This window comes from Lepus europaeus, chromosome 3, assembly GCF_033115175.1.
Source record: "Lepus europaeus isolate LE1 chromosome 3, mLepTim1.pri, whole genome shotgun sequence".
NCBI lineage: Eukaryota > Metazoa > Chordata > Mammalia > Lagomorpha > Leporidae > Lepus > Lepus europaeus.
The window spans coordinates 5,279,047-5,306,134 of record NC_084829.1 but is presented as its reverse complement, the minus strand read 5'-3'; the positions used below and the strand labels follow the sequence as shown (position 1 = coordinate 5,306,134).

Below are 27,088 nucleotides of genomic sequence, written 5' to 3'. Positions count from 1 at the left end.
CATGCACCCTGCCCAGCCGCAGGCTCAGCTTCTGTCCCGGCCACTTCACGCAGAAACCCGCAGGCAGGAAGCAGAGCGAGCATGGCTGACTCCCAGGGAGGGAGGGGCTGTCCTCTTCCTAATCCACAGTGGCTGCCGCTGCGGCCGCCCTCGTGTCCCTAGAACCTGGCCTAGGCAAGCCGTGCTCCCCTGGGAGGGGAGTGTCCTTTGCATAGCAAGGCTGGCCACAGCACTGCAGGGCCAGGCCCCAGCTGCCGCGGGCTCTGCAGCCCTGGCAGAGCTGCAAAGAGGTGAAATGTAGCCCGGAGCTGGGCGTCCCAGTTCTCCTGTGCCTCAGCCAGCTTCCTCCTCTGGCTGCGTCTGAATAAACTCAAAAGAAAACTGGGCAAGTGGCTTGCCGCTCCCCGTGGAGCTGAACAAAGTGAGCTCTTCTTGTGTGACCCTCAGGATGGATGGCTTGGCCCAGAGTCACTCAGCGGGGGAGGAGGAGGGGTGTGACACCCCAGGTCCCAGACTGTGGCTGAGATGTGTTCTGAAGCAGAGTTAAACCTGGGAGTCCAGTCTCTAAATCTCCGTCTCGGTGTCCCAGGGCTCTTCTCGCTGAGTGATGCGGGGTTTCCATCGAAGGTGTTGTCAAGGAGTGGGAGACACGCTCTCAAGGGACGGGTGTTACAGTCAAGCTATTAGGGCATAGGTTTTGAAGTCAGAGACCTGGAATGGAGCGTCTCAGCTCCATAATTCACTTACCAATTGTGCGAGTGTAGACAGTTCACTACATCGCTCTGAATCTGTTTACTCATCCAGGAGTATGTGTGGATATGAGGCATATGCAGGGCAGGTGCCAAAGCTGTTACAAACCAAATATGGCTGCTAAGCCTAGCCACGGCTAACAGATGCTGCTTCCTTACGAAGTGCAAGGGTACCTCAACAAGTTCATGGGACGTGGCGCTGAAAGGGGAACTCGTTGGAGATCCCTTCTGCAGATGACTCTTAAGTAAAGCAAGTGACTGCCGACCTCAGTCCCTGCTGGGAGGTTGAGGGGTAGGGTGGAGAAATGCCTCCCTTCCTCACTGTGGAAACCACGAGGACCTGGATGCGACCATGGGAAGTTCTGTTGTTTTAAACCAAGTTACAATGTAAGATCCATTGATACATTTAAATACACACACACACATATTTGAAAGGCAGAGTTACAGAGAGAGACAGAGAGACAGAGAGAGAGGTCTTCCATCTGCTGGTTCACTCCCCAGTTGGCCATAACGGCCAGAGCTGCACCAATCTGAAACCAGGAGCCAGGAGCCAAGAGCTTCCTCCGGGTCTCCCACACAGTTGCAGGGGCCCAAGGACTTGGGTGGTCTTCTACTGCAGGTGGCAGCTTTACCCGCTATGCCACAGCACCAGCCCTGATAATTTTTTTTTAAATATATCTATCCATTTGAGGGAGGGGGGTGTCTTCCGTCTGCTGGTTCACTCCCCGACTGGCCACAATGGCCGGAGCTGTGCCAATCTGAAACCAGGAGCTTCTTCCAGGTCTCCCATGTGGGTGCAGGGGCCCAAGTGGGAGCAGCTGAGACTTGAACTGGTACCTCTATGGGATGCCAGCACTGCAGGTGGCAGCTCTACCCGCTATGCCACAGCATCAGCCCCATGTCCGTCAGTAAATTTTGATCCGTTGATTTGGGTTTGGTGACTGCTTAAAAGTAAAGCTGTACGTTAAGGATGGATTTATGAGGCCACGGAATACAGTGATTGCCTCTCAGTTATGATCTGTCCTGCTTTGCCTTTTCACAGAATATGTTTTCCAGGGGCCTGTACTGTGGCATAGCGGGTAAAGCTGCCGTCTGCAGTGCCAGCATCCCATATGGGCACTGGTTTGTGTCCTGGCTGCTCCACTTCTGATCCCACTGCCTGGGAAAGCAGTAGAGGATGGCCCAAGTCCTAGGGCCACTACATCCACTTGGGAGACCCACAAGACACTCCTGGCTCCGGGTTCCTGGCTTCGGATGGCACAGCTCCAGCCGTTGCAGCTGACTGGGGAATGCACCAGCAGATAGAAGACCTCTCTCTCTCTTTCTCTGCCTCTCCTTTTCTCTCTGTGTAACTCTGACCTTCAAATAAATAAATCTTTTGGGAAAAAAAAAATGTTTTTCAGGTCTTCTGGTATTCTACAATAGTTTTTTGTTGTCGTTTGTTTGTTTTAAGAGAGAGAGCAGGAGCAAATATGTGACATATTCAGGTCTCCACAATCAGAACCCTCCTCCAGTGCCTCTTACATAGAGAGATCTCAGGGTTGGTCATCAGAGCTGGGAACACAATCCACGTCTCAAACATAACCCAGTAAGAAAAGCGTGTTCCAAGTAGTTAAGCAGCATAGCAGCAAAGGCCTCTGGCAGCACCGCTCCGCTCCCCACCTTCCCTACGCCAGCTTCTCCATGGCGCTTGGCCCCTGCGACGTGCCCTTGGCGGCTGCCTCGGGCTCTCACTTCTCTCTCGTCCATCAGCGGGCTGGGAGAGGAAGGACAGCCTTGAGCTGTAGTTCCGCGTTCCCTACAGTGAGATCCATGAAATCTTTTTAAAATAACTGTTTCCAACAGAACCATAAGGTGACGTATGGTAGGCTGAATAGCGGCCCCCAGAGATGTCCACCTGCTGACTCCCGGAACCTGAGAATGTGTCCTTTTATAGCAGGAGCGACTTCGCGGGTGGGATCGAGTTAAGGGTCTGGAGACGAGCCTGGCTTCTCCGTGTGGGCCGAGCTGCAAGTGGCCTTCCCTGAGGAACACAGAGCAGGTGTGACTTCCAGGGAGAAGGTGATGCAGTGGCTGGAGCAGAGAGCAGGGCGCTGTGCTCTGAGGATGGAGGACGGGGACGCAGGCGTGCAGCACAGATGGCCTCTGGCAGTGGAGAAGAGAGGTTCTTCCCAAGCAGCACCTTGACTGTGGTCCAGGGAAACTGACTGCTCACTGCTGGCCTGCAGACTGTGAGAGTGAATTTCTGTTTTGAGCCACCCATCTGGGTGTAGTTTGTTTCAGCAGCAGTTGGAAACTAGTGCAAGGGTACAGAGAGTCATCCTTTGGAGACTGTGGATTGGCTCAGGGCAGCCCCATGAGCCCAGTGCCGCTGTCTCCTGTGCCCCCAGGCCCCAGCGAGGAATGGGGTGGAAGCAGTCTTGAGACCTCATCACATCCAAATGTAGTGACCCTGGGTGACCTGGGAGTGTGGCTGGGTGGGCAGGTGTGGCTGCTGGCTGCCTCTGTGCGCTCAGAGCGCGCCCACGTGGAAGTCGTCTCTGCAGGCGGCAGAGAGAGAAGTCTTGTCCAGAGTGTGGATTTTTCGAGCAACAACACATGAGAGGCTCTGCAGAGACAAAGGAAAGCTGTGGAAGGGCAGCGGCCCAGTGAGGGCTGCCCCATCCCGAGCAGAGCGTCTTCTGCCACTGCGGGGCTGGCAGCTTCGCTTCGTCCTGCAGGCGATGGGGTGCCTGGGCCTCACTCAGAAGATGTACGTAGGACAGGTGTTTGGCTCAGTGATTAAGTTGCTGCTTGGGATGCCTGCTTCTGACCCAGCTTTCTGCTGAGGTACATTCTGGGAGGCAGCAGGTGATGGCTCCAGTAGTTGGGTCCCTGCCACACACATGGGAGACCCAGATGGAGTGCCCGGCTCCTGGTTTCATCCTAGCCCAGCCCTGGCTGTTGCAGGCATTTGGAGACTAGATCAGCAGATGGAAGATTCATTCTCTCTCTCTCTCTCTCTCTCTCTCTCTCTCTCCCTTTCAAATTAAAAAGTGATAACAAGTTTTAAGTAAATGCAACGTTGATGAACATGGTGATCTCTCAGCAGTTCATACGTGGTCCCACCAGGGAGTGTGGATGGGGAAGAGAACGGTGAGAGCGCCCGGGGACAGGGTCACAGAGGGGCTCAGGAGAGGGGGCATCCTCTCCACATCCACTCGTCCCTGACTGTCAGCTCATTAAAAGCAGCTCCTGAAGCCTTCACATCTGGTATCTTCCCTGACAAGGGCAGAGCTTAAAGGTGACTCCTTTCTGTCTGCCGCCTGTCAGCCAGCAGCCTTGGCACCCTGACTCCTCCGGGGAGGTGCACTCAGCCTGACGGCTTCATTTAGCCCTCAGTGGCTGGCGAGCTCGAGACAAGACTTGTGTCTATGGCGTCTTTGTCTGCGACTCCCTGACAACCCCCTCTTTCAGCCCGGGAGCAGGAGTGCAAGCTGTGATAGGCATCCCGCCTCCAGGATGTAAATGTGATCGCTGCACATTGCCAAGTTCCATAAAATATTTCTGGGCAGGCTGCAAAAAACCTGCATGTGGATTTCCACTTAATTTTCATGATTCCAAGAGGAGCGGTATTGATTTTACCGAGGATCTCAGATACCACTTCCCACTGCACACGGGTGCTCTTCTTCAGCAGGGGTTGTTAGTGTTCCCCACACACAAAGAACAAATGAAAGCATGGTGTCACTGTCAGTTTCGTGATTTTAATATTGTAGCTCGGCAAAATGTCACCAAGAGAAAACAGGTGAAGGTACTGTGCTGCTTGTTCCTGTTTAAGACTCTGTTATTTATTCAGAAGGCAGAGTTACAGAGAGAGGTCTTCCATCCGCTGATTGACTCCCAAATGGCTGCAGTGGCCAGGGCTCGGAAGAAGCCGGGAGCTTCTTCCAGGTCTGCCATGTGGGTGCAGGGGCCCAAGCACTTGGGCCACCCTCTGCTGCTTTCCCAGGCCATCAGCAGAGAGCTGGATTGGAAGCGGAGCGGCTGGAACCGTAGGCAGCAGTTTAACCCACTCTGCCGCAGCACCGGCACCTCGCTATAACTGTGTGTATGTTCATTTATCCACCCTTTCATTCACTTTGGGAGAGTCGGACGGAGATCTCCCATCCTGTGGTTCACAGCCCTAAGGCCCACAATAGCCCCAGCTGGAGCCAAATCTGGGAGGTGGAAACTCAAGCCAGGTCTCCCGCGTAGGTGGCAGGAACCCAGTGACTTGAACCACTACCACTGCCCCCATAGGCCCACATTAGCAGGAAGCTGGAGTCGGGGGCGAGAGCCGGTATTCGAACCCAAGCCCTGTGCTACGAGACGCAGGCCTCTTAACCATCATCTTAGCTGCTAGGCTAAGTGCCTGTGCCCCAAGAACGAATGTTTATTTCAACATTAAAAGCAAAGGTTAAAATGGTGAATTTTAAGGTACATAATGTACGTTTTGCTACATTCTCTGAAAAAATAAAACATGAAAAAACTTGATATAGATCATCAGAAATATGCATACTATAAATTCAAGCCAGATATGAAATTTTAAGTTATGGAATATATTTTAAAAAGAAAAAAAAACAGGCAAAATTAATTCTAATATATTTTCTTTAACCCAGTGTACAAGGTACTTCCAAAAGTTCATGGAGAGATAGGATGAAAAGTATGTTTCTTTTGGTACAGAAACTAATTTGAAATCCATACAGAAGGCCAGCGCCATGGCTCAATAGGCTAATCCTCCGCCTTGCAGCGCCGGCACCCCGGGTTCTAGTCCCGGTCAGGGCGCCGGATTCTGTCCCGGTTGCCCCTCTTCCAGGCCAGCTCTCTGCTGTGGCCCAGGAGTGCAGAGGAGGATGGCCCAAGTGCATGGGCCCTGCACCCCATGGGAGACCAGGAGAAGCACCTGACTCCTGGCTTCGGATCAGCGCAGTGGGTGCGCCAGCCATAGCATACCAGCATACAGAGGCCGGCACTGTGGTGTAGTGGGTAAAGCCGCCACCTGCAGTGCCAGCATCCCATATGGGCGCCAGTTCCAGTCCTGGCTGCTCCACTTTCGATCCAGCTCTCTGCTATGGCCTAGGAAAGCAGTGGAAGATGGCTCAAGTACTTTTGCCCCTCCACCCATGTGGGAGACCTGGAAGAAGCTCCTGGCTCCTGGCTCCTGGCTCCTGGCTTCAGATCGGTGGAGTTCTGACCATTGTGGCCAACTGGGGAGTGAACCAGTGGATACAAGACCTCTCTCTCCGCCTCTGCCTCTCTGTAACTCTGCCTCTCAAATAAATAAATAAACAAATATTTTTAAAAAAGAAAATCCATGCATAGTTTTCGCACAATACACATTTTACATATATTATAAAAAATCATGTTTTAACCAAAAAATGCTTTGCACTTCAAAAAGCCTGTCCTCCTTTTAATTGCACTTTCCTCATACCTTTTGATATAGCCTTGTATTAAAATATTATTACTTCAACATGTAGTCAGTGTATGAAATATTAATAAAATATTTGGCATTCAATCTTCTTCCTAAATCTTTGAAACTGTCTCACTCTCCGATGGCTGCATTGACCAGGGCTGGGTCAGGCCAAAGCCAGCAGCTCCATCTGGGTCTCCCACATATGTTGCAGGGTCCCAAGCCCTTGGGCCGTCCCCTGCTGCCTTCCCAAGTGTGTTAGCGGGGAGCTGGATCAGAGGTGGAAGCCGGGATTCAGATCAGCGCCCATGTGAGATAATGGCATTGCAGCCAATGGCTTAACCCACTGAGCCACAACGCCTGGCCTCCAAGCACAGCTCTGGTTCCTACATTTCAGTATCCAGTGTCATTTCCTTGGGACTGTGACCATGACTCCGATTCTGCTGTTTATTGGCTCCGGAAGTCGTGAATCTCTTACGGTGACAAGACCTCCAGTAATGCTGTCCCCAAATCTGGAAGCCCACAAAGCCGAGTTCTGACAGAACCACACAGAGCAGTGTGGGTGACCATGCTGGGTACCGCCTGACCAAGCGGGGCGCTGTCAGCCCCGAGTGCAGGCAGCCCCGCAGTACCAGGTAAAATACAGTCAACCCTCAAGGCCCCAAAAGCAAACTTTAAATGTCGGGAGCAGTGGACGAGCTGACTCAGGGTTTGCGGCTTCTCCGCTGTGGTGCTCAGCTTGTCTTCTCAACGGCATTTGTTGAAAGCACATTTTAAATCACAGCTGGCTCAAGTTGACCTTGGAAAAAATGTGTCCGTGGAGGGCTGAAACAGCAAGAGGCAGCCGGATTGTCCCTGAGAGTGACAAAGGTAACCCCCGGAGCAGGTGGTAAACGTACCATCGGAAACTCGCTCTGATCCAGGCACGCACCCCAGGGCTCTGCCCAAGCAGTTGCATCACCACGTAGCTAATTAGAGTGTGGCCAGGATTCAGGCCTTGCTGCATGGTTTTGGTAACCTGAAGTAGTGCACTCAGGAGCTGATGTGCAACAGGCGCCTGGCTGCGCCCGCCCTGCAAAGTGGCTGTGTGCAGGGGCCTGGTGGGTAAGCAGGACTTCTTCCTGCAGAGGGGACTCGAGACTCGGCATGCGGACTGCTGCCAGCTGCCCAGGACGTCAGTCTCCATGGAGGCCACAGTTCCTGAGATCCATTAAACAGTTTCGTTTTCTTTACTCCCATGGACTGCTGGAATGCATGAGAAAGAGGCCATCACGTGGCAGGCTACTCTTTTTTTTTTTTTTAACTGAACTCCAGACACACAGAAAAACACAACAGGATGTCCCAGAAGGCTGAGGACGAGTGTCAGGCTTGGGACAACTGTGTAATTCCTCGTCCAGCTGGGACACTGGGAAGTGAGAGAGGCCTCCATTAATAAGCTCACTGGGGCAGTAGGTGTGAATGGGCTGCACGGTGATGCTAATTAGACTTCACACTCTTGCATCTGGTTTCTCGCTTGCCTGTACAGGCAAGGCTGAGACACAGCACTTTATGAACAGTGGCAGGCGATTTGAGGAAGGGGGGTGAACTTCTTCATCACTCTACCACCTGCCTCCGTGTCAAGACCACCCAGTATCTAAAGGTCAGGAGTCATGGGCAGAGTGCAGAGGGAGTGCCTGTGGCTGGAGGGGACACCAGAAGATTCCCCCATGGCTGCTCCCAGTGAGCCTTCTTTCCCTGCTAGTGCATTTCATTGGTGACGGAACTTTCAGGGACCCAGCTTGAGCCCTTCAGGCATTCCCATTGGGTAAATGGGCAGAATTAAAGCTAGCAATAGTCGCTCTTGTATGTAAATACTTTGATAAAGAAGGCTGCCGGGTTCTGGAAAGAGGAAGGGGTCCCAGGCACTGAGAGTCACATCGGGAGGAACCCCATGTGATTGATGTTCCTAACTTTGGGTTTCATAACACTGCTTGTTACTACCAAGACGGACAGAAGTTATAGGCAATCTCATGCATCCCTCTTGCTGACAGCTGCTTTGAAACCTTAGGATAGGCTGGCGCCGTGGCTCACTAGGCTAATCCTCCACCTGTGACACCAGTACCCCGGGTTCTAGTCCCGGTTGGGGCGCCGGATTCTGTCCCAGTTGCTCCTCTTCCAGGCCAGCTCTCTGCTGTGGCCAGGGAGTGCAGTGGAGGATGGCCCAAGTCCTTGGGCCCTGCACTCGCATGGGAGACCAGGAGGAAGCACCTGGCTCCTGGCTTCAGATCGGTGCAGCGCGCTGGCCATGGCGGCCATTTGGGGGGTGAACCAACGGAAGGAAGACCTTTCTGTCTGTCTCTCTCTCACTGTCCACTCTGCCTGTCAAAAAAAAAAAAAAGAAAAAAGAAAAATTAGGATAAGCATTCAGCCTAACACCAACCCATATCAGAGTACCTGGCTTTGGTTCCAGGCTCTGGCTCCTGACTCCAGGTTCCTGCAGATGCACCCCAGGGAGGCAGCAGGTGATGATCAAGTGAGTGGGTTTCTGCCACCCACATTGAGAGACCTGGACTGAATTCCTGCCTCCTAGCTTCGGCCCCAGCCGGGAGCCATTGAGGACACTGGGGAATTAACCAACAGATAGGAGCTTTGCTTTCTCTCTCTCCCTCGATTTGTCTCTCACTTTCTCTGCCAGTTAGCTACTAACTGATATCAAAGATGTAGAGAACTGCCGGTGCCGTGGCTCACTAGCCTAATCCTTCACCTGCGGCACTGGCATCCCGGGTTCTAGTCTCGGTTGGGGCGCCGGATTCTGTCCCGGTTGCTCCTCTTCCAGTCCAGCTCTCTGCTGTGGGCCGGGGAGGCAGTGGAGGATGGCCCAAGTCCTTGGGCCCTGCACCCGCATGGGAGACCAGGAGGAAGCACCTGGCTCCTGGCTTCGGATTGGCACAGCGTGCAGGCCGTAGCGGCCTTTTGGGGGGTGAACCAACAGAAGGAAGACCTTTCTCTCTGTCTCTCTCTCACTGTCTAACTCTGCCTGTTTAAAAAAAAAAAAAAAAAAAAAGATGTAGAGAACTGAATGTTGATTACTAGAGCTTAGGAAAGGTGTGGGGGAGGGAGGGTTAGAGAAAGGCCAGTCAGTGGGTACAGGGTTGCCGTTGGATAGGAGGAGTAACTTCTTTTTTTTTTTTTTTTTTTTCTGACAGGCAGAGTGGACAGTGAGAGAGAGAGACAGAGAGAAAGGTCTTCCTTTGCCGTTGGTTCACCCTCCAATGGCCACCGCGGTTGGTGCGCTGCAGCCGGCGCACCGTGCTGATCCGATGGCAGGAGCCAGGTGCCTATCCTGGTCTCCCATGGGGTGCAGGGCCCAAGCACTTGGGCCATCCTCCACTGCACTCCCTGGCCACAGCAGAGAGCTGGCCTGGAAGAGGGGCAACCGGGACAGAACCGGCGCCCCAACCGGGACTAGAACCCGGTGTGCCAGCGCCGCAAGGCGGAGGATTAGCCTAGTGAGCCGCGGCGCCGGCCAGGAGGAGTAACTTCTAATGTTCTGTAGCAAAATACGATTACTACCCACTGACCACAATTAATAGAATAGCTCAGAATAAATGGTAGGATTTCAAATGTTCCCAATACAACAGTGACTGGCTAAAATGATTACTTCTCAAATAAGACTACTTTTAACAAAATTTATACTTCCTCCTAATTTTTATTTCATTGGCTTTTAAATTTTATTTTAACCATCAATGTGAAGTAATTGTAGCCCTTTCTGTGGGGTACAGCGTGACATTTCACTGCAAGTATGATCTGTACTGGTCAGGGTAATTGGCATTATCATCTGTCACTTCAGATGTATACCACCTCTCCATGTTGTACGGACCTCAGAGAAACCAGAATCACAAACCAAACAAACCTCTCTTCTTTATAAAGTACCAAGCCTCTGGCATTTTGTTACAACAAACCAAACAATTAAGAACCTCACCCTCTGCAGTACAGGTGATTGGGAGCTGGCAGCTCAGCATAGGGATCTGATGGCAGGCCACAAAGTAAAATCCCACCACCAGAGTATCGTTCATCATCAGAGTATCAGCATCAGAGTATCATTCATCATCAGAGTATCAGAATCGGAGTGTCGTTCATCCTCAGAGTATCATTCATCATCAGAGATGTCAGCATCAGAGTATCATTCATCATCGGAGTATCGTTCATCCTCAGAGATGTCAGCATCAGAGTATCATTCATCATCAGAGATATCAGCATCAGAATATCGTTCATCATCAAAGTATCAGCATCAGAGTATCATTCATCATCAGAGTATCAGCATCAGAGTATCAGCATCGGAGTATCATTCAGCATTCAGAGTATCGTTCATCATCAGAGTATCAGCATTGGAGTATCATTCATCATCAGAGATGTTAGCATCAGAGTATCATTCATCATGAGTGTCAGCATCATTGGAGCATCATAAGAAGCTGCAACATCTTTAAAACCTGGTGTACCACAAGGCACTCAAAGGCACACCATAAATACTGGGCATCTTTTTGAAGGGCCAGGGTTATTTGTCAACTTGGAGAAAGCACTTTTACACTAAAATAAGCACAAATAGATTAAGAGCAGGATACTCCACCCCATGAGCCTCCCAAAGACCCCTTGGGTGCATAGGTTTCAGAACCTTTTTGGACCAAAACAAACCTGATCTTTTAATTCCATTTTCTTTGAACTTTTTGACATCTCAAAACTGCTCTAAGATTTTCCCTTTACAAAATTTTCTTTCATCTTTTAATTCACTTGAATAAACCTGAAAGACATTTTGTTAAGCCTTTGTAAATATCCTATCAGATTTGTATTATCGTTGTGTTAAATGTAAATTTATTTGTTAAAACAGACATTTTTATATGATTCCATCTTTCCATGAACATGGTATGTCTCTCAGTGTATTAAAATTTGTTTTGTATTTCTAAGTTAGAAAAAAAAATCTTTGTCCCTAAAGTGCACACGTTTCATAACAAAGGTTAAATCAAGGTGGATTTTTTTGTTGTTGTGTTGATTGCTATATCTTTTCTCAATCTCAGTGAGATCCACCGAGAAGACATTCCTAATGTGTGAAATAGAAGTATATGTCCATCAGAGCAAGTAGATAACTTCCAGAAATATATATTCAAGGAGGAGCAGATAAAGTTTGCCTGTAAATGGATAATAATGATAGCTTTCTTATAAAGTTACTGTGAGCGTTAAGAAAACAAACACTTAGAACAGTGCTTGGTGCACAGTATATGCTCATTAAGCTGTCACTGTTACTCCGGTCGGCATAAATGGTGTCATTTTGATGCCAGAAGTGAGGTTTGTCTGTGTCCAGTCAGGGTGGTTTTCCCAGCCTCCAAAAGAGAAGAGAGCGGTGTCAGTCCAGCTCTGTGCCCAGCCCCCCATGTCTCTCCTGTGCCCTCCAAGGGCCCAGGCACCTCCCTCTCATACCAGCTGGAAGCGTGCCGGGGCGTTGCTGGCTTCTCTGCCTCCAGAGCATAGAAGGGAAGAGGGCAGGCTCAGCAGTGAGTCCTCGGGTGCACCCCAAAAGGCCACGTCCAAAACCAGGAGGCGGTCTCGGGCATTGCTGGTGCCGCCCTCCGCAGTGGGAGATAATTAATACAGAATCATGGCTTTTACAGCCGGCGAGGGGGGGGCCTTGCTTGAGATCAGAGACAGGTTAGGAGCCCACCCCGCTCCTCACCTCCCACTGCCCTGGTTGACTGAACCCAGCTCCACTGACTCAGGCAGATGGAGACAGCGCTTGGCTACACAGGTGACCCCAGGTTGCTTGCGAAGGGTGGGCAGTGAAGGCCTGACTCACTGGCCTCAGGCGCCCTCCTCCCCAGCAGGCTATTTGGGTAATGAGTCCTAGAGCTCATTAAGTGTTTCTGGGCCATCCAGTCGTTGCATCTGCTTGGAGTTGAGTAATCTGTGTGTTTTTCTAACAGACTGTATTGCCAACACGTGAACTTCACGGCGTACAAGTGCAGTCAGCATTAATGACCGGTTTCTTCGGGTGACAGGCCAGTGTGGCTGTGTCAGTCGGTTTGGGATTCTGGAGGGGTTGTAAACTGAAACTGTTAATTGCACGGGCTCGCTTCCCCCGAGCAGACCCTCTGGCCTGCAGCTGCTCGTCCCTAGCGCTGCAGCAGCGATCCTGGCCGCCCGCCTGACTTGGGCTGACATTTCACAGGCCCAAGTAGTGCGGCAGAATCGCTACACAGACGTCGACTGCCTCGACTCCGAATCCCTGTTGAGGGCACTTTTTCTGTCTCCTGCCTGTGCAAACTGAGTGTTTCTCTTACATCTTCTGCAGTTGCTTGGGTCAGTCCTTTGTAGCCCTGAATTATGGCCTTAACCCCTCTGCTGGGCCAAGTTTAAGTCAGGTGGTTTTGCTTGACAGCAAACATCCTTAGCGCAGTAGATGGTTCCACAGCTGGTTTATTGACAGTTCCCTATTTCCCCGGGCAGCTCACCCCGAGGCTCTCTACGACCCCTTGTGGAGCTGGGTTTTAGAATCAGCAGACCTCAGGCCTTGTACCTGTTGAGTATTCTGCTCCAGTTATCAAGTATTGACCGAGCACCGCCTGTGTGCCTGGGCCTGTCCTGAGCTGTGCTGTGAAGGTGGCTGAGGCCGGTCAGGTGGACCTCCTCCCATCACTGCGATGCTCACGCAGGGGAGCCGGGGCAGGCTCCCTTGTGGACAGCGTGGGGGCCTTGTGGGGGTCATGTGTCCCATTCCTTGTAAAAAGTGTTCCAGAGAGAGAAAGCATGCACCAGCCTTCTAGAGAGGGGCCCAGGGAATCTTCAAGCACTGGCCCAACATGTGGGGAAGCTTTTACATGGTGGACATGGAGTGAGCCTGTCTCCACCTGCTCTGGTAACAGCCTGAGCGGGTCAGGACACAGGAAGGTGGGTGAGCCTCGAGGGAGGACGGTGAGGGTCCATCAGAGGGTTCTGGACACATAGGACCTCTTCACACCCACCCTTAACAGCTTAGCTTTATCAAGACCTGAGTTTCATTCCATTTTTACTCAAAGTCCATAAAATTTTTACCCATGAACAAATTTTTAATTTTTACTTGGCAGGTAGAGTTATAGACAGAGAGAGAAAGAGACAGAGAGAAAGGTCTTCCTTCCGTTGGTTCACCTCCCAAATGGCCACTACGGCTGGCGCTGCACCAGCCTGAAGCCAGAAGCCAGGTGCCTTTTCCTGGCCTCCCATGTGGGTGCAAGGGGCCCAAGGACCTGGGCCATCCTCCACTGCCTTCCCAGGCCACAGCAGAGAGCTGGACTGGAAGAGGAGCAACTGGGACCAGAACCCAGTTGGAATGCTGGCACCGCAGGCGGAGGATCAACCAAATGAGCCACGGCACCGGCCACCCATGAACAAATTTTTAAAAAATCCATCTCATGCCTCTGGACTGTAAAATTTAGTTTGTTTTGATTGCCAGTTTCCTAAAATTCTGACTTACCCTAGTCCTGCACACTGTAGATTTTCCCTGGAGTTTTATCTTACACAGGGCTGGTTGTAAGGGTGTCACCCCTGCACACACACAGCTCAGTGGCTTGGAGTATATGACTCCCCAGAGGTTCCAGATGAGCTGTTAACTTGGAGACGTCTGCTGGGAAGACAGCAGTGGGCAGTGCCACAGGGGAGCTCTGTGTCCCTTCTTTAACCAGTGTGTGGAGCACATCCGGCAACCACACAGCACCTGCTGTGGGAAGGGGCTTGTTCCCTGGCCTGAGGAATGCGCACTGAAGCCTTCACAGGGTCCACCAGAGGGGGCAGCTGGACCAACAAGGGAGGCAGGCGTTTCATAAAGTGGCTTTGCCTGATCCTTCGGGAACCATAGAAATAGCTCACCTGTGGAGAGTGGGTGTGTAGGCCCACAGTTAAGGCAGCCATTAGGGTTCCTGGGCTCCATTGCTGGCTCCAGCTCCCTGCTAATGCAGACCCTGGAGGAAGCCGAGATGGTTAAGGTCACTGGGCTCCTGCCGCCCACACAGGGGCCTGGATTGAGCTTCCAGCTACTGATTTCAGCCCCAGCCATTTGGGCACTCGGGGAGTGGACCAGCAGATGAGAGTATTCTCTTTCTCTCAGCCTCTCAAATAAAGATTTCGGGGTTTTACTTTTCTTTTTTCTTTTTTCTTTTTTTTTTTTTTGCCTTTATTTTTTTCAATTTAATTTTTAATTAGTTTTTAACAGATTCACTGTGATTTGTAGATACAATTCTAAGAACATAAGATATTTTCTTTCTCCCTCTCTGTCTCTCCCACTTTTTTTGATATTTTGTTTTTGAGATAACGTACTTTAAATTTACCTTATAATAAAAACACTTAATACTTCACTGAAAAAGAAGTTTAACAAACAAAAAGACCCTAGTTTAATGGAATATAGACAATGACTGCAAACAATTATTCAATGGAAAATTGGCCATTTTACCCACACACAATAAATTTTAAAGTAATTACAAATCATTAAAATTATAATAACATAGCTTTCGTAACCATTGGCTTGACAAAAGTATGAAACAGAGTTTCACAAAATTATATTTGCTGCAATACTAATACAGACATTTCTTTTTTTCCTTTTTTTAAAATTTTCACTCCCACATATAAGGAAGAATATGTGGTATTTGTCATTCTGGGTTAGGCTTATTTCACTGAGCATAATGTTCTCCAGTTGTGTCCATTTTGCTGCAAATGGTAGAATTTCATTATTTTCTCTTTTTTTTAGTGTTAAAGACTGAATATTATCAAAATTAAAACACGGAATTTCATTATTTTTATAGCTGAAGAATATTCCATTGTGTATGTATATATGCCATGTTTTCTTTATTCCTCTGACGATGGACACCTTGGTTGGCTCCAAATTTTGGCTATTGTGAACAGTGCTGCTATAAACATGGTGGTGCAGGTATTTCTTTGATACATTGTGTTCAAGTCCTTTGGCTTTGTACCCAGTAGTGGGATCTAGGTCGTATGGCAAGTCTGTTTGTACTTTTTAAAGAAATCTCTACGCTGTTTTCCACAGTGGCTGCACTAATTTCCATTCCCACCAGCAGTGTACGAGGGTCCCCCTTTCCCACATCCTCGCCATCATCTTTCACTCTGTGTTTGGGATTTTAGCCATTCTGACAGGGGAGAGGCGATCTCATGGTGATTATATTTGTGTTTCCCTGACAGCTAGCAATCTTGATCTTTTAATTTATTTGATGGCCATTTGTGTTGCTTCTTTTGAGAACTATTGATGTCCTTTGCCATTTCTCCACTGGATTGGTTGTTTTTGTTGTTAAGTTTTTTACTGGAACAGAATAGAGAGCCCAGAAATTAATTCATGTGCATACACTCAACTGATTCTTGGCAGAAATGCTCAGGCCATACAGTGGAGTAAGGATAATGTCTTCCACAAACGGTGCTGGCAAAACTGGATTTACATATGTAGAAGAGTGAAGTTAGATTCGTGCATCTTGCTGTATACAAAAATCAACTCAAGATGGATCGTAGACCTAAATTTAAGACCTGAGACTGAAATTCCTGGAGAAAACATAGGGGAAACATTCCAAGACATTGGTGTAGACCCCCAAAGCACAGGCAACAAAAGCAAGACTAAACATGGGACTGTATCAAACTCAGAAGATTTGCATGGCTAAGGAAATGATCAGTAGCACCAGGAGACATCCAACAGAATGGGAAAGAAATTTTCAAATCGGCTATCTATCCAACAGAGGATTAATATCCCAAATATATCAGCAACTCAAATGAAGCTTTTTTTACATAATTTTTTTGACAGGCAGAGTGGACAGAGAGAGAGAGAAAGGTTTTCCTTCCGTTGGTTCACCCCCCCAAATGGCCGTCACGGCTGTCGCTGCGCCGATCCAAAGCCAGGAGCCAGGTGCTTCCTCCCGGTCTCCCATGCGGGTGCAGGGCCCTAGGACTTGGGCCACCCTCCACTGCACTCCCAGGCCACAGCAGAGAGCTGGACTAGAAGAGGAGCAACTGGGACAGAATCCGGCGCCCCGAGCAGGACTAGAACCCGGGGTGCCGGCGCCACAGGCAGAAGATTAGCCTAGTGAGCTGTGGCGCCGGCCTACATAATAATTTTTAAAGTTTTACCTATTCAGTAATTCCACTTATAGAAACCTTTTTAACAAATGTAAGAATCAGGTTGATAAAAGCTAAATATTTAAGAGTAGTAATCTCAGCGTGTAACTGGGAACATCCTAATTGTTTCGCATTTGGGAGAGATGAGATTATGGTGCATCCTTGTAGTGAGATATTGTGCAGTTGATAAAAATACTCTTCCAAAGAACAGTTAAATGGCCTAAGGTTCAGAGATGGTTTTTTGCTCACAATGAAAACAAACAAACAAAAAACAAAAACAAGGTAAACAGCTGGCAGTAAGGTGTCAGGACTGACATGGTGACCCGTGGACGTCGGGAGCTCAGCTTCCTCCTGTCGGTCGCCCTCACGGTGCTCAGGGTCTGCGGGCATTCCAGGCGAAAAAGCAGAGGTGGGGGAAGCCGTGGGGCACGCCCTCTAAAGAACTTTCCTCGATGTTCCTCCCGTGGTGTCAGCCACCGCCGCACTGGCTGCCTCTGGCTGCAAGGGTGGTCGGGCAGTGTAGATTTCTAGATACACACATCGACCCCCCCAGTAAGGAGAAAGGAGAAATGGACGCCCGGCCGACCACAACGCTCTCCTGTGGTCAGCTCAGACTGCAGTAACGTAGGCTCAGAGGTTTTGCAGGGACGGCCACCGTGCCACAGTGACAGCTAAAGAAATCAGCATGGGGTGGAGGACAGGTAGAGGAGCAGCGTTTTGGAAAAAAGCGCCGGCGAGAGATCCAGAGATCCACGGTTCAAATCTTTCCTCCCCAGGGGACTGGCTTCCCTGGGCCTCCATTCCGCACCGGCAAAGGCAGGACGTGGGGGTCCCATGTGTGCGGGCCTTGATGCTGTTCTGGATCCTGCTGCTCTCAGAACCCCTCTGGCCCACTCCCTGGACACCGCCTGGCGCCGCCTCCGCTCAGGCCAGCAGCACCTCTCACCTGCGCGCCCTCTGGGCCCTTCTCTGGGACCCTCCTGTTCGCCTTGAGATAAAGGGATCTTCTGTAGCCTCAGTCTGAGTCTCAGTCCTGTCTGTGCCCTCCCCCCATTTCCCTGAGATGACCTGCATCAGCGACCCTACCCTACCTCTCATTCCTTCTCTGTCCCCCCCCCCCCCCCCCGCATCCACACTCACAGCCCATTGTGGTCCTAGGATCGCCACAAGCCCAAAGCTGTGGTGCCACCATGTGCTGTCACACAGAGCTGCTGTCGTAGGTGCCTGTCCCTGTCTCTGCACAGGGCTTCTCTTCCCCTCTCCCCCAGCTCCACCTTCTGGGCCACTGAGCTTGGATTTCTCCGAGGCCTCGCTCCTGGCCACCTCCCTGCGGCTGGTGCGTCTTCTGTTTCCTGTGGTCCTGTGCGCCACTCTCTTTGCTAAGCGTTTTGTAGGTCGTAGTGGACTCAGCTTATTGCTTCTCTGTCCCCATTCGTGTGGGCAGGAATCGCGTCTTCTGTCTCCTTGGGCACAGTGCGATATGGGAGGTGCTCACCGCCTGCCTGCTGAATGGCACAGGGCCCCTCCAGGGCTTCTAGGTCTTGCACTCCACAGAGCCCAGTCCACCGTGTGCTTCAGGCAAAGCCTCTCACTCAGAAGGAAGAGCCCTGTCTGTCTGCCCATGCTCACTGCACAGCATCTGCCCCCAGCTCTGTGCACTGCCCAATATAGGCAGGTGGAACAAGGAACCAAAGACCTCTGCCAGCTTTGCTGAGGGCTCCACGATTATTGGAGCAGCAAGGCACTTTAAAAATCACCTGAGTGTCCAGACCTCTCCTTTTACAGAAAAGGGTGCATAGCCCAGAGGAAGTGGACAGTGTCAGCCAACCAGGGGCAGAGCCGGGGCTGCAGCACAGGTGTCCCGGCTCCCACACCCAGGGCCTCTCCAGGGCACCGTCTTTTCTCCCAGCGTCCGAAGCAGATCACACGGGCCAAGCCGGGGCTTGAGAGCGCGCGGCCGTCCCGAGAGGCGGCCTAGATGGATCCTGGAGACGCGGACAATGCCCGCAGTCACAGGGGCTGAGAGCTGGAAGGCGCCCAGCTGGTCTAGCCCCTGTCCGGCATGCGAATTCCCTCTGAGTCCTGGCTTTCTGTTGCCTCACGAGGACAGAACCTAACAGCTTCCCAGGCAGCCCGCCCCGTCGTAGGACAGCTCTGCGGAAGGGTTCTCCTTACGCCGGCTCGTGGCCTCTTGCTGTGGGAGCCTTGCAAATGTGGTGGTAAACTCAAGTCAGGCACTGGCAGACCGTGTGGTTGTGGCCCCTTCTGAAGAGGTTCCCTGGGGAGCCCTCCACGAGCAAAACAAGTTCCCGGGTAAACCGACCCGTCTCAGCGTCTGCGTTTGATCTGGTGTAATTATGGGGACGTCACCCCAAAAATAATGAAATAACAATTCTTTTTTATAAGACCCATTGGTAATTTAGCCTTTATTATTTTTTTTTTACTTAATTTATTTGAGACAGAGAATCAGAGAGAGAGAGCATTCCCATCCATTGGTTCACTCCCCTGGAAGCCTGCTGTGAGTGGGAGTGGACCAGAGTCAAAGCCAGGAGCCAGGAACTCAGTGGAGGTCTTGCTTGTGGGTGGGAGGAGTTCATACCACTGGCATGGGAGATCTGAATTGAGCCCCTCCCCCCTTCCCGGCATCAGCCTGGCCCAGCCTTGGCAAGTATTTGACAAGCGAAGCAGCAGATACGGGAGCAGTCGCTCACTCTCTTTCTCTCAAATAAATCTGAAAAAAATATATTTTATTTTAAATACCTGTACGATCAGTTCATGCCCCCCCAGATCTCCACTTGCTTTAGCTTTCTTAGTTGATGTGGCTGCACCCGGGCCTCCCATGGCTTTGTCCTAGCACCAGCGCTGCTGAGCTCCCTGTGTCCCTCAGGTGTCTCTGTGCAGGTGCAGCCCAAGACCAAGCAGACGGCACGGGAACCAGAAGCCCCAGAGCCCCACCATGTAGCACAGCCGCTGTCTCCCCTTGTCCCGGGCCTGCCTTTTAAAACAGAGCCAGCACTGCAGGAGGGAAAGTGCCTGAGGATCTGGGTTAGAGCTCTGGCTGCTCTGACGTCAAGGAATGTCCCCTCGTGGACTGAAAGAGCATTGTCCCAAGTGACCCAGAGAAGGTGGCCAACTGCTGCTGAAATCCAGATGGATCTCCTAAGGCTCGGCCCTTTTTTTCCCCCAGTTCTTTGTGTTCACGAAGAAGAATCTCTCAGAAAACGCTGTAGAGGAAACCCTGGCTGAGACCCTGTGTTCTGAGAAAAGACCTGCTGTAACCCCAGCGTGTGACTCCAGCATCCGCTGAGACAGCGGGAAGTACAGGCTCTGACAGGTGCTGGATTAAGAAGGACATGTAAAAGAGAAGAGGCCAGGGGCCCGCCTGCAGCGCCCACATCCCATATGGGCACCGGTTCATGTCCCGGCTGCTCCACTTCCAATCCAGCTCTCTGCTGTGGCCTGGGAAAGCAGTGGACGATGGCCCAAGTCCTTGGGCCCCTGCACCTGCGTGAGAGACCTGGATGGAGTCCAGACTCCTGGTTCCAGCCCTGGCTGTTGCAGCCGTTTGGGAAGTGAACCAGTAGATGGAAGATGGATCCCCCCCGCCCCCTCCCAGAGCTCTTCCTTTCAAATAAATAAATAAATCTTTTAAAAGAGAGAGACAGAAGATCAGGGAGAAGGCTTTAACCCAGTGCTATAGACACCTCTTGGGACATTGCATCCCACGTCAGAGTGCCCAATGCTCGATACATGGTTCTAGCTTCTCGCTGCGGCTTCTGCCAACGCAGACTCTGGAAGGCAATGCCGACAGCTTGTGCTTGGCTTCCTGCCACCCATGTGGGAGGCCTGGATTGAGATCCCAGCTCCATGCTTTGGCCCAGCCCTGGCAAGCATTTGGGAAGAGAAACAGTGGATGGGAACCTTCTCAGCCTCTGTCTCTGTCTCTGTCTCTGCCTCTCGGATATATTATTGCCACAGAAGGTGAAGGGCAGGGAAGCCAGAAGCAGCAGGTGCGTGCCCATGGCGACTGTCGTCAGCCTCCCAAGGAGCGGGTGGCCAAGTACCGTTTACACTGTCCCTAAGGCACTGCCTTCTCTGCCTGGGCATGGACAAGGAGCGGGTGGCCAAGTACCGTTTACACTGTCCCTAAGGCACTGCCTTCCTGCCTGGGCATGGACAAGGAGCGGGTGGCCAAGTACCATTTACACTGTCCCTAAGGCACTGCCTTCTCTGCCTGGGCATGGACAAGGCCCGTTTCTGCTTATGGTGCACGCCTTTCCTGATGGGAGAGACAGATCCACAGGCCACAAATCCTGCTGGGTGAGCAGCTGCTGTGTCCACGTCTGGATGGCTCTGCTTTCACAGAGCCCAGAACCTACAGGGTGGTCTTATCCGGCTCAGGACAGCCCCAGGCCGTGGCACAGTGCCCCTTCAGGGAGGAGGCGTGGTGTGTGGCTCTCTCGTTTCCCAGTGAGGGCAGTGGGGGTGGATGGTGCAGGGATCCTGCGAAGGCACCCGATACGGCCTTGTCTCACAGCACAGTTTCCAGAAGGGAACACCCAGTGATGGCAGACGCTGCGCCTTCAGGACCAGCACTGTGGGGCACAGTGGCTTAAGCCACCGCCTAGGATGCCAGCATCCCTGATGTGTACCAGTTCCCATTCCAGCTACTCCACTTCCTATCCACCTTCCTGCCAACACACGTGAGAAAGCAGCAAAAGGTAGCCCAAGGGCTTGGGCCCCTGGCACCCACGTGGGAGACCCAGATGGTTTCCAGCCTCCTGGCTTTGGTTGGCCTGGCCTGGCCCTAGCCTTTGCAGCCATTTGGGGAGTGAACCAGCAGATGGAAGATCAAGATCTCTCACTCGCTCACTCGCTCGCTCTCTTTATTTCTCAACTACGCCTTTCAAATAAATAAATAAATCTTTAAAAAAAAAAAAAAAAGGGAAATGCTCTTTCACAGCTGATCCAGTCCCACCATTCTTGACCTGTGTCTTCTCTTTGCCTGCAGGTCCACATTGGTCAACTGTATTCGACAGACAAGCTGGTCATTGAGAACCAAGAGAAGCCCAGGCCCTGAGGAGCCGACTCAGCCGCCAGCAGCAGCCGCGGACCAGTTTTAGCCTCCGTTCTGTGTTTGGCATGGGGCTCCCAGCACCACCTGAACATAGCCTCTCGCCCTAGCTGCCCCGTGGGAGCGGGTAAACTGAGTCACGTCTCCAGTATGTTGCAGCCTCCAGGAGAAAGGAGGGCTGTCCCTCGTCAGTGCAGGTGTTGGGACGAGGAGCCAGAACTCAGGCACAGTGACACAGCGCGTTCCTCCGTCTCCCCTCCTCCCCACCCCTGCCCTGTCGCTCATCAGCGTTGGTGTAGTTTGCAGACTTGGCTCCTTGCCCCTTGCCAATAAATAGGATCGTCTGCTATGCCTTTCACACCACAGAAACCCATAACAGTAAAGGTACTTTTTTATTTCCTGCAGGGGGCTGGGGGAGGGGGGGAGGCGACCCCCAGGGAGAGCTCAGCGCCAAGCCCAGGATCTTTTGTGAGGCTGAGAGTTGGGGGGCTGTGGGGAGTAGGGCAGGGCTGAAGGGATATGGGGCACAGCAACGGAGTAGGCGGCGTGTGGGTGCACACCCAGCAGCTTGGCCTCTCAGCGCGTGCATGAGGAGCGCTCGTTCCCTGCACCTTGTGCATCAGGATGAGTCTGACAGCCCTCAGGGCGCCCCAGGCACCTGGCAGACAGACTCTCTGGGCTTTGGAAGGCCCTCCAGGGCTTGCCAAGTGTAGCCAGTTGGGCACCTGTGCTGCTGGAGCCCATGTGTGAGAGGCACTAAAGACAGTCTTTGGGCGCCTCTTCTCAATGCAGGAAGAGTGTGGTAAGTGATGGACTTGACCTCTGGGGGGTGTCTGGGCCCCCAGGCTATGCCAGAGTGATTGCTTGCTCCCCTTCATTCAGGATTCGTGCGCTGGGGTTTGGAGATACAGGAGAGAATCCTGCACAGCTGGGACAGGGTCACCAGCTCAGCCCTGCCCCGACTCCCCCTCGTCGGATGAGCCACGCCTACCCTTGTCACCCTCACCTCCACGCTCAGAGCCAAGTCTGCCCTTCTCTGGGTACATCTTAGTACAGTGGTGCCTTCAGAAGAGGTGACATGTGTAGCCATCCTGATTGGCTAAACAAATGGAGGGCATGTGTTCGGCTAGGTGGTAAAAACCCCCCATGTCTCATATCAGGAACCTGTGTTCAACACCTGGCTCTCGCTGCAGCTCCCGACTCAGGCGTTCTGCTAATGCAGACCCCAGGAGGCAGCAGGGATGGGCACCTGCCACCCATGTGGGGGACCTGGATTGAGTTCCAGCCCCAGTCCCAGCCATCGTGGGCACTTGGAGAGTGAAACAGTGGAGGGAAGCGCGTCTCTTCTCCCTCTCTCTCCTGTCTAACTCTCTGCTAAAATTAAAATTAAAATGTCAGGTCGCAAGCAGGATTCCAGCAGACCCTCCTCACCCTTCCCCCGGTCAAGTGTCGCATCCCAGAGGCAGTCAGCCAAGCAAGCGGACCTTGTTCTGTGGACATCTTAGCAGGCATTCACCAGCAGGTTGCTTTTGTATTAATTCAACCACATGACTGAGTTTGAACACGACCGTAGTGGTAAGCACGTGTTTATAACCGCAATAAAATTAACCGCACTTGGGCCCTGCAGAGAGAGATACAAATGACAATTCTAGGACTGAAAAGGCTGCAACAGGAGCCGTGATCCTGCCTCACACCGCAGGCACAGGTCTGGCCAGCAGAGCCTGGTGCCAGGTGTTGGCCAAATGCGAGGAGCCAGGCCAGCTTCTAGAGCTGTGGATCAGGTGGCCGGCCCAAGGAGGCAGTCCCTGGTGTTGCTGCACCAAGGTCCCCCACCTGCTAACGGCACCGACCGCAGGGATTGGTGGGAGCTGCACCGTCTGTCTCAGGTGGCCCCACAGAGCTCTGGTGGAGGCACCTGTTAGAAGGCGGGCTTTGCACTGAGGGCTAGGGATCCCTTTGCAGTGTCAGAATCTGACAGGTGACAAATACTGAAGTCCCCACTGAGAAGGGGACCTGATCCTGCTGTCAGTCACCCAGAACAGGGGGGTTCTTGGGACACTGATGCCCGGCCCTAGGTAGGAGGGGGGCTGGCCTGTGGCCAGTGTATTACAAGGGCTGCATCCTCGGGCGAGAACAGGAGAGGAGGAGCTCTAGGAGATGTCCTTCCTGTGGGTGAACCTCAGGACCGTGGCCTCCCCGTGCTCGTGTCTGTTGTAGCATTAGAAGGTTAAGAGCACTGGATCTGGGTCAGCTTGCACGGGGGTCAAATCCAAGCTCAGTTGCTAGCTCACTGACCACATTACATAACCTGTCTTAGTCTCAGCTCATCCTCTATAAGTGAGGGGTAATATGGTAATTAATATCTGTCTCATAGAGTTAGACTAGAGTCTCTAAAGGGAGCCAAGAAATACTGCCCTTGTTCCAGACTCAAATTACCTTTAACAAGTAGGAAAAGTGAAGAGCAGCAGAAACAGGTCATCTTGATAATTAGCATTGACTATGGAGATAAAGTAACTACTTCTCTCTCTGCAGCTCTGCCTTTCAAATAAATAAATCTTTTTTTTAAAAAAATGGGCAAAAGGGGACCCCGTTGTGACACAGTGAGCTAATCACTGCCTACGACGCCAGCAACACACATGGGAGAACTTGTTCCAGACCTAGCTGCTCCACTTCCGATCCAGCTCCCTGCTAATGGCCTGGGAAAGCAGCAGAAGATGGCCCAAGTGCTTGGGCCCCTGCACCCATGTGGAAGACCAGGAAGGAGTTCCAGGCTCCTGGCTTTGGCCTGACTCAGTCCTCGCCCCAGCTGTTGCAGCCATTTGGGGAGTGAACCAACAGATGGATCGCTTTCTCTCTCTCTCCCTCTCTCTCTCTCTCTCTCTCTCTCTCTCCTGTTCAAATAAATGTATACAGAAATTTTTTTTAAATATGGCAGATTTTTTTTGAAGAAGCTATTTTATGGCAATGCAATGGTTACAGCAAGTTCATAGGAGAGAAAATACATTATTTTGGTGCAAAAAATTCAGAAATCACACATAGTTTTCCTAATGCGCATTTTCCATGAACTTTCTGAACAGCCATCATGTAAATCAGGTTAGCATATGTATATTGTACAGTTTACGGCATAGCAATTTGTATAATGTGCAAGCCCACCATGTGAACAAAAAAGGACGTGGCATATTAAGAACTGGTTGGGGCCGATGCTGTGGCTCAGTGAGTTAAAGCCCTGGCCTGAAGTGCCTACATCCCATATGGGCACTGGTTCTAGTCCCGACTGCTCCTCTTCCGGTCCAGCTCTCTGCTATGGCCTGGGAGAGCAGTGGAAGATGGCCCACGTGCTTGGGTCCCTGCACCCACATGGGAGACCCGGGAGAAGCTCCTGACACAGCTCCAGCCATTGCGGCCATCTGGGGAGTGAACCAACGGAAGGAAGACCTCTCTCTCTCTCTCTCTCTCTCTCTCTCTCTCTCTCTCTCTCTCTCTTTCTCTGCCTCTCCTCTCTCTGGGTAACTCTGACTTCAAATAAATAAATAAATCTTAAAAAAAAAAAAAAAAACTGGTTGACACTTAACACTCTAGGGGTTACTGCTGTTTGTTCCCCAAACTGGAAGCTTCATTTATGCCCCCTGCACTGGGATGAAGTCAGACAGTGTTTATCATCAGCAGGGAGTCAGTGAAAACCAACTCGCAGAGGCCAGAGGGGAAAGAGAAAGATGAAGAGGCCAACTGTGTGCTTCCCACTTGGCGACTCGCTCGCAGCAGTCTCAGGCAGGAGTCACTGCCTCCATTTTGCAAACAGGAGAACCCACTGGGTCAGTCACCTTGTGCAGGAGCACACAGCCAGGGACCGAGCTGCTGTCCACCGCAGGCCTGGCTGCCATCCCCACACTGCGGCTAAGTGGGCGGAAACATATTTAAAACCCATTTATTTGAGAGGCAGAGTGACAAAGCATGATGCACAGGCACGCACAGCGACCGACAGAGTGTGTGCTGTCCCCTGATCACCCACCAGTGCCCACAATGGCCAGCACAGTGCTGGGAACTCACACGTGGCAGGAACCCAATTGAGCCATCACCGGCTTCACCAGCAGAGTAACTGGCAGCACGTTATGAGTATGCGTGGATTTCAAAAAGGTTTTGCACCAAATAACTGACCACCTTGTCCATTTTCCATGAACTTTTTTTTTTTGAAAGACAGATGTTCCATCCACAGGTTCACTCCCCAAATGGCCACAACAACTAGGGCTGGGCCAGGCTAAAACCAGAAGCTGGGAACCTCATCAGGGTCTCCTACGTGGGTGCAGGGGCCCAAGCACTTGGGCCATCCTCCTCTGCTTTCCAGGGCACAGCAGAGAGCTGGATCAGAAGTGGAGTAGCCAGGACTCGAACCGGTGCCCACATGGGATGTCAGCACTGCAGGCAGCAGCTTTTACCACTAAGCACCAGACCCTATTTTAGCTTTTTATTTCAAAATAGTTTAAAACTCAACAAGAGGCAGCCGGCGCCGTGGCTCAATAGGCTAATCCTCCGCCTTGTAGCACCAGTACACCAGGTTCTAGCCCCAGTCAGGGCGCCAGATTCTGTCCCGGTTGCTCCTCTTCCAGTCCAGCTCTCTGCTGTGGCCCAGGAGTGCAGTGGAGGATGGCCCAAGTGCTTAGGCCCTGCACCCCAAGGGAGACCAGGAGAAGCACCTGGCTCCTGCCATCGGATCAGCGCGGTGCACCAGCCGCAGCGCACTGGCCGCGGCGGCCATTGGAGGGTGAACCAATGGCAAAAGGAAGACCTTTCTCTCTCTCTCTCTCGCTGTCTACTCTGCGTGTCAAAAAAAAAAAAAAAAAAAAAAGAGGGACTGGCACTGTGGCATAGCATGTAAGGCTGTCTGCTGTCTGGGGCACCGCCATCCCATATGGGTGCTGGTTCAAGTCCCAGCTGCTCCACTACTGATCTGACTCCCTGCTGATGGCCTAGGAAAAGCAGCAGGAAATGGCCCAACTGCTTGGACCTCTGCCACCCAAGTGGGAGACCCACCCTGAAGAAGCTCCTGGCTTCACATTGGCCTAGTTGCAGCCATTTGAAGAGTGAACCAGTAGATGCAAGACATCTCTCTGCCTCTCCCTCTCTCTTGCTCTGTAACTCTGCCTTTCAAATAAGTAAATCATTTTTTTAAAAAAAGCCTTTTAAAAAAACCTCAGGCCGGCACCGCGGCTCAATAGGCTAATCCTCCACCTTGCGGCGCTGGCACACCGGGTTCTAGTCCTGGTCCGGGCGCCAGATTCTGTCCCGGTTGCTCCTCTTCCAGGCCAGCTCTCTGCTATGGCCCGGGAGTGCAGTGGAGGATGGCCCAAGTCCTGGGGCCCTGCACCCGCATGGGAGACCAGGAGGAAGCACCTGGCTCCTGGCTTCGGATCAGCGAGATGTGCCGGCCGCAGCAGCCATTGGAGGGTGAACCAACCGCAAAAAGGAAGACCTTTCTCTCTGTCTGTCTCTCTCTCTCACTATCCACTCTGCCTGTAAAAAAAAAAAAAAAAAAAAAGTAAAAAAAACCTCGAGAAATTGCAGAAATAGCAGAGTTTCCATGCATCCTGCACACCGCTTTCTCCAGTGATAACATCTTCCATGATCAAAGCACGCTGTCAAGACCAGGAAATCCACATTGGCACAACACTGGTAGCTCTGGGCCTTTCAGCCTCGGCACGGCGATTCCAGGCCGGGAGACTCGTTATCAGC

At 51.7% G+C, this 27,088-nt stretch overlaps 1 protein-coding gene across 1 annotated transcript in view; it reads left to right on the top strand.

Moving 5' to 3' along the window:
• Positions 1-21,730, top strand: part of LYRM4 (LYR motif containing 4) — a 145,662-nt gene extending 123,932 nt beyond the window's left edge. The window contains exon 3 of the mRNA XM_062184294.1: positions 21,299-21,730. Coding sequence (XP_062040278.1) covers positions 21,299-21,367 — 69 coding nt within the window. The 3' untranslated portion in view covers positions 21,368-21,730. The remainder of the gene's footprint in view (positions 1-21,298) is intronic.
• The last annotated feature ends 5,358 nt before the right edge of the window (positions 21,731-27,088 follow it).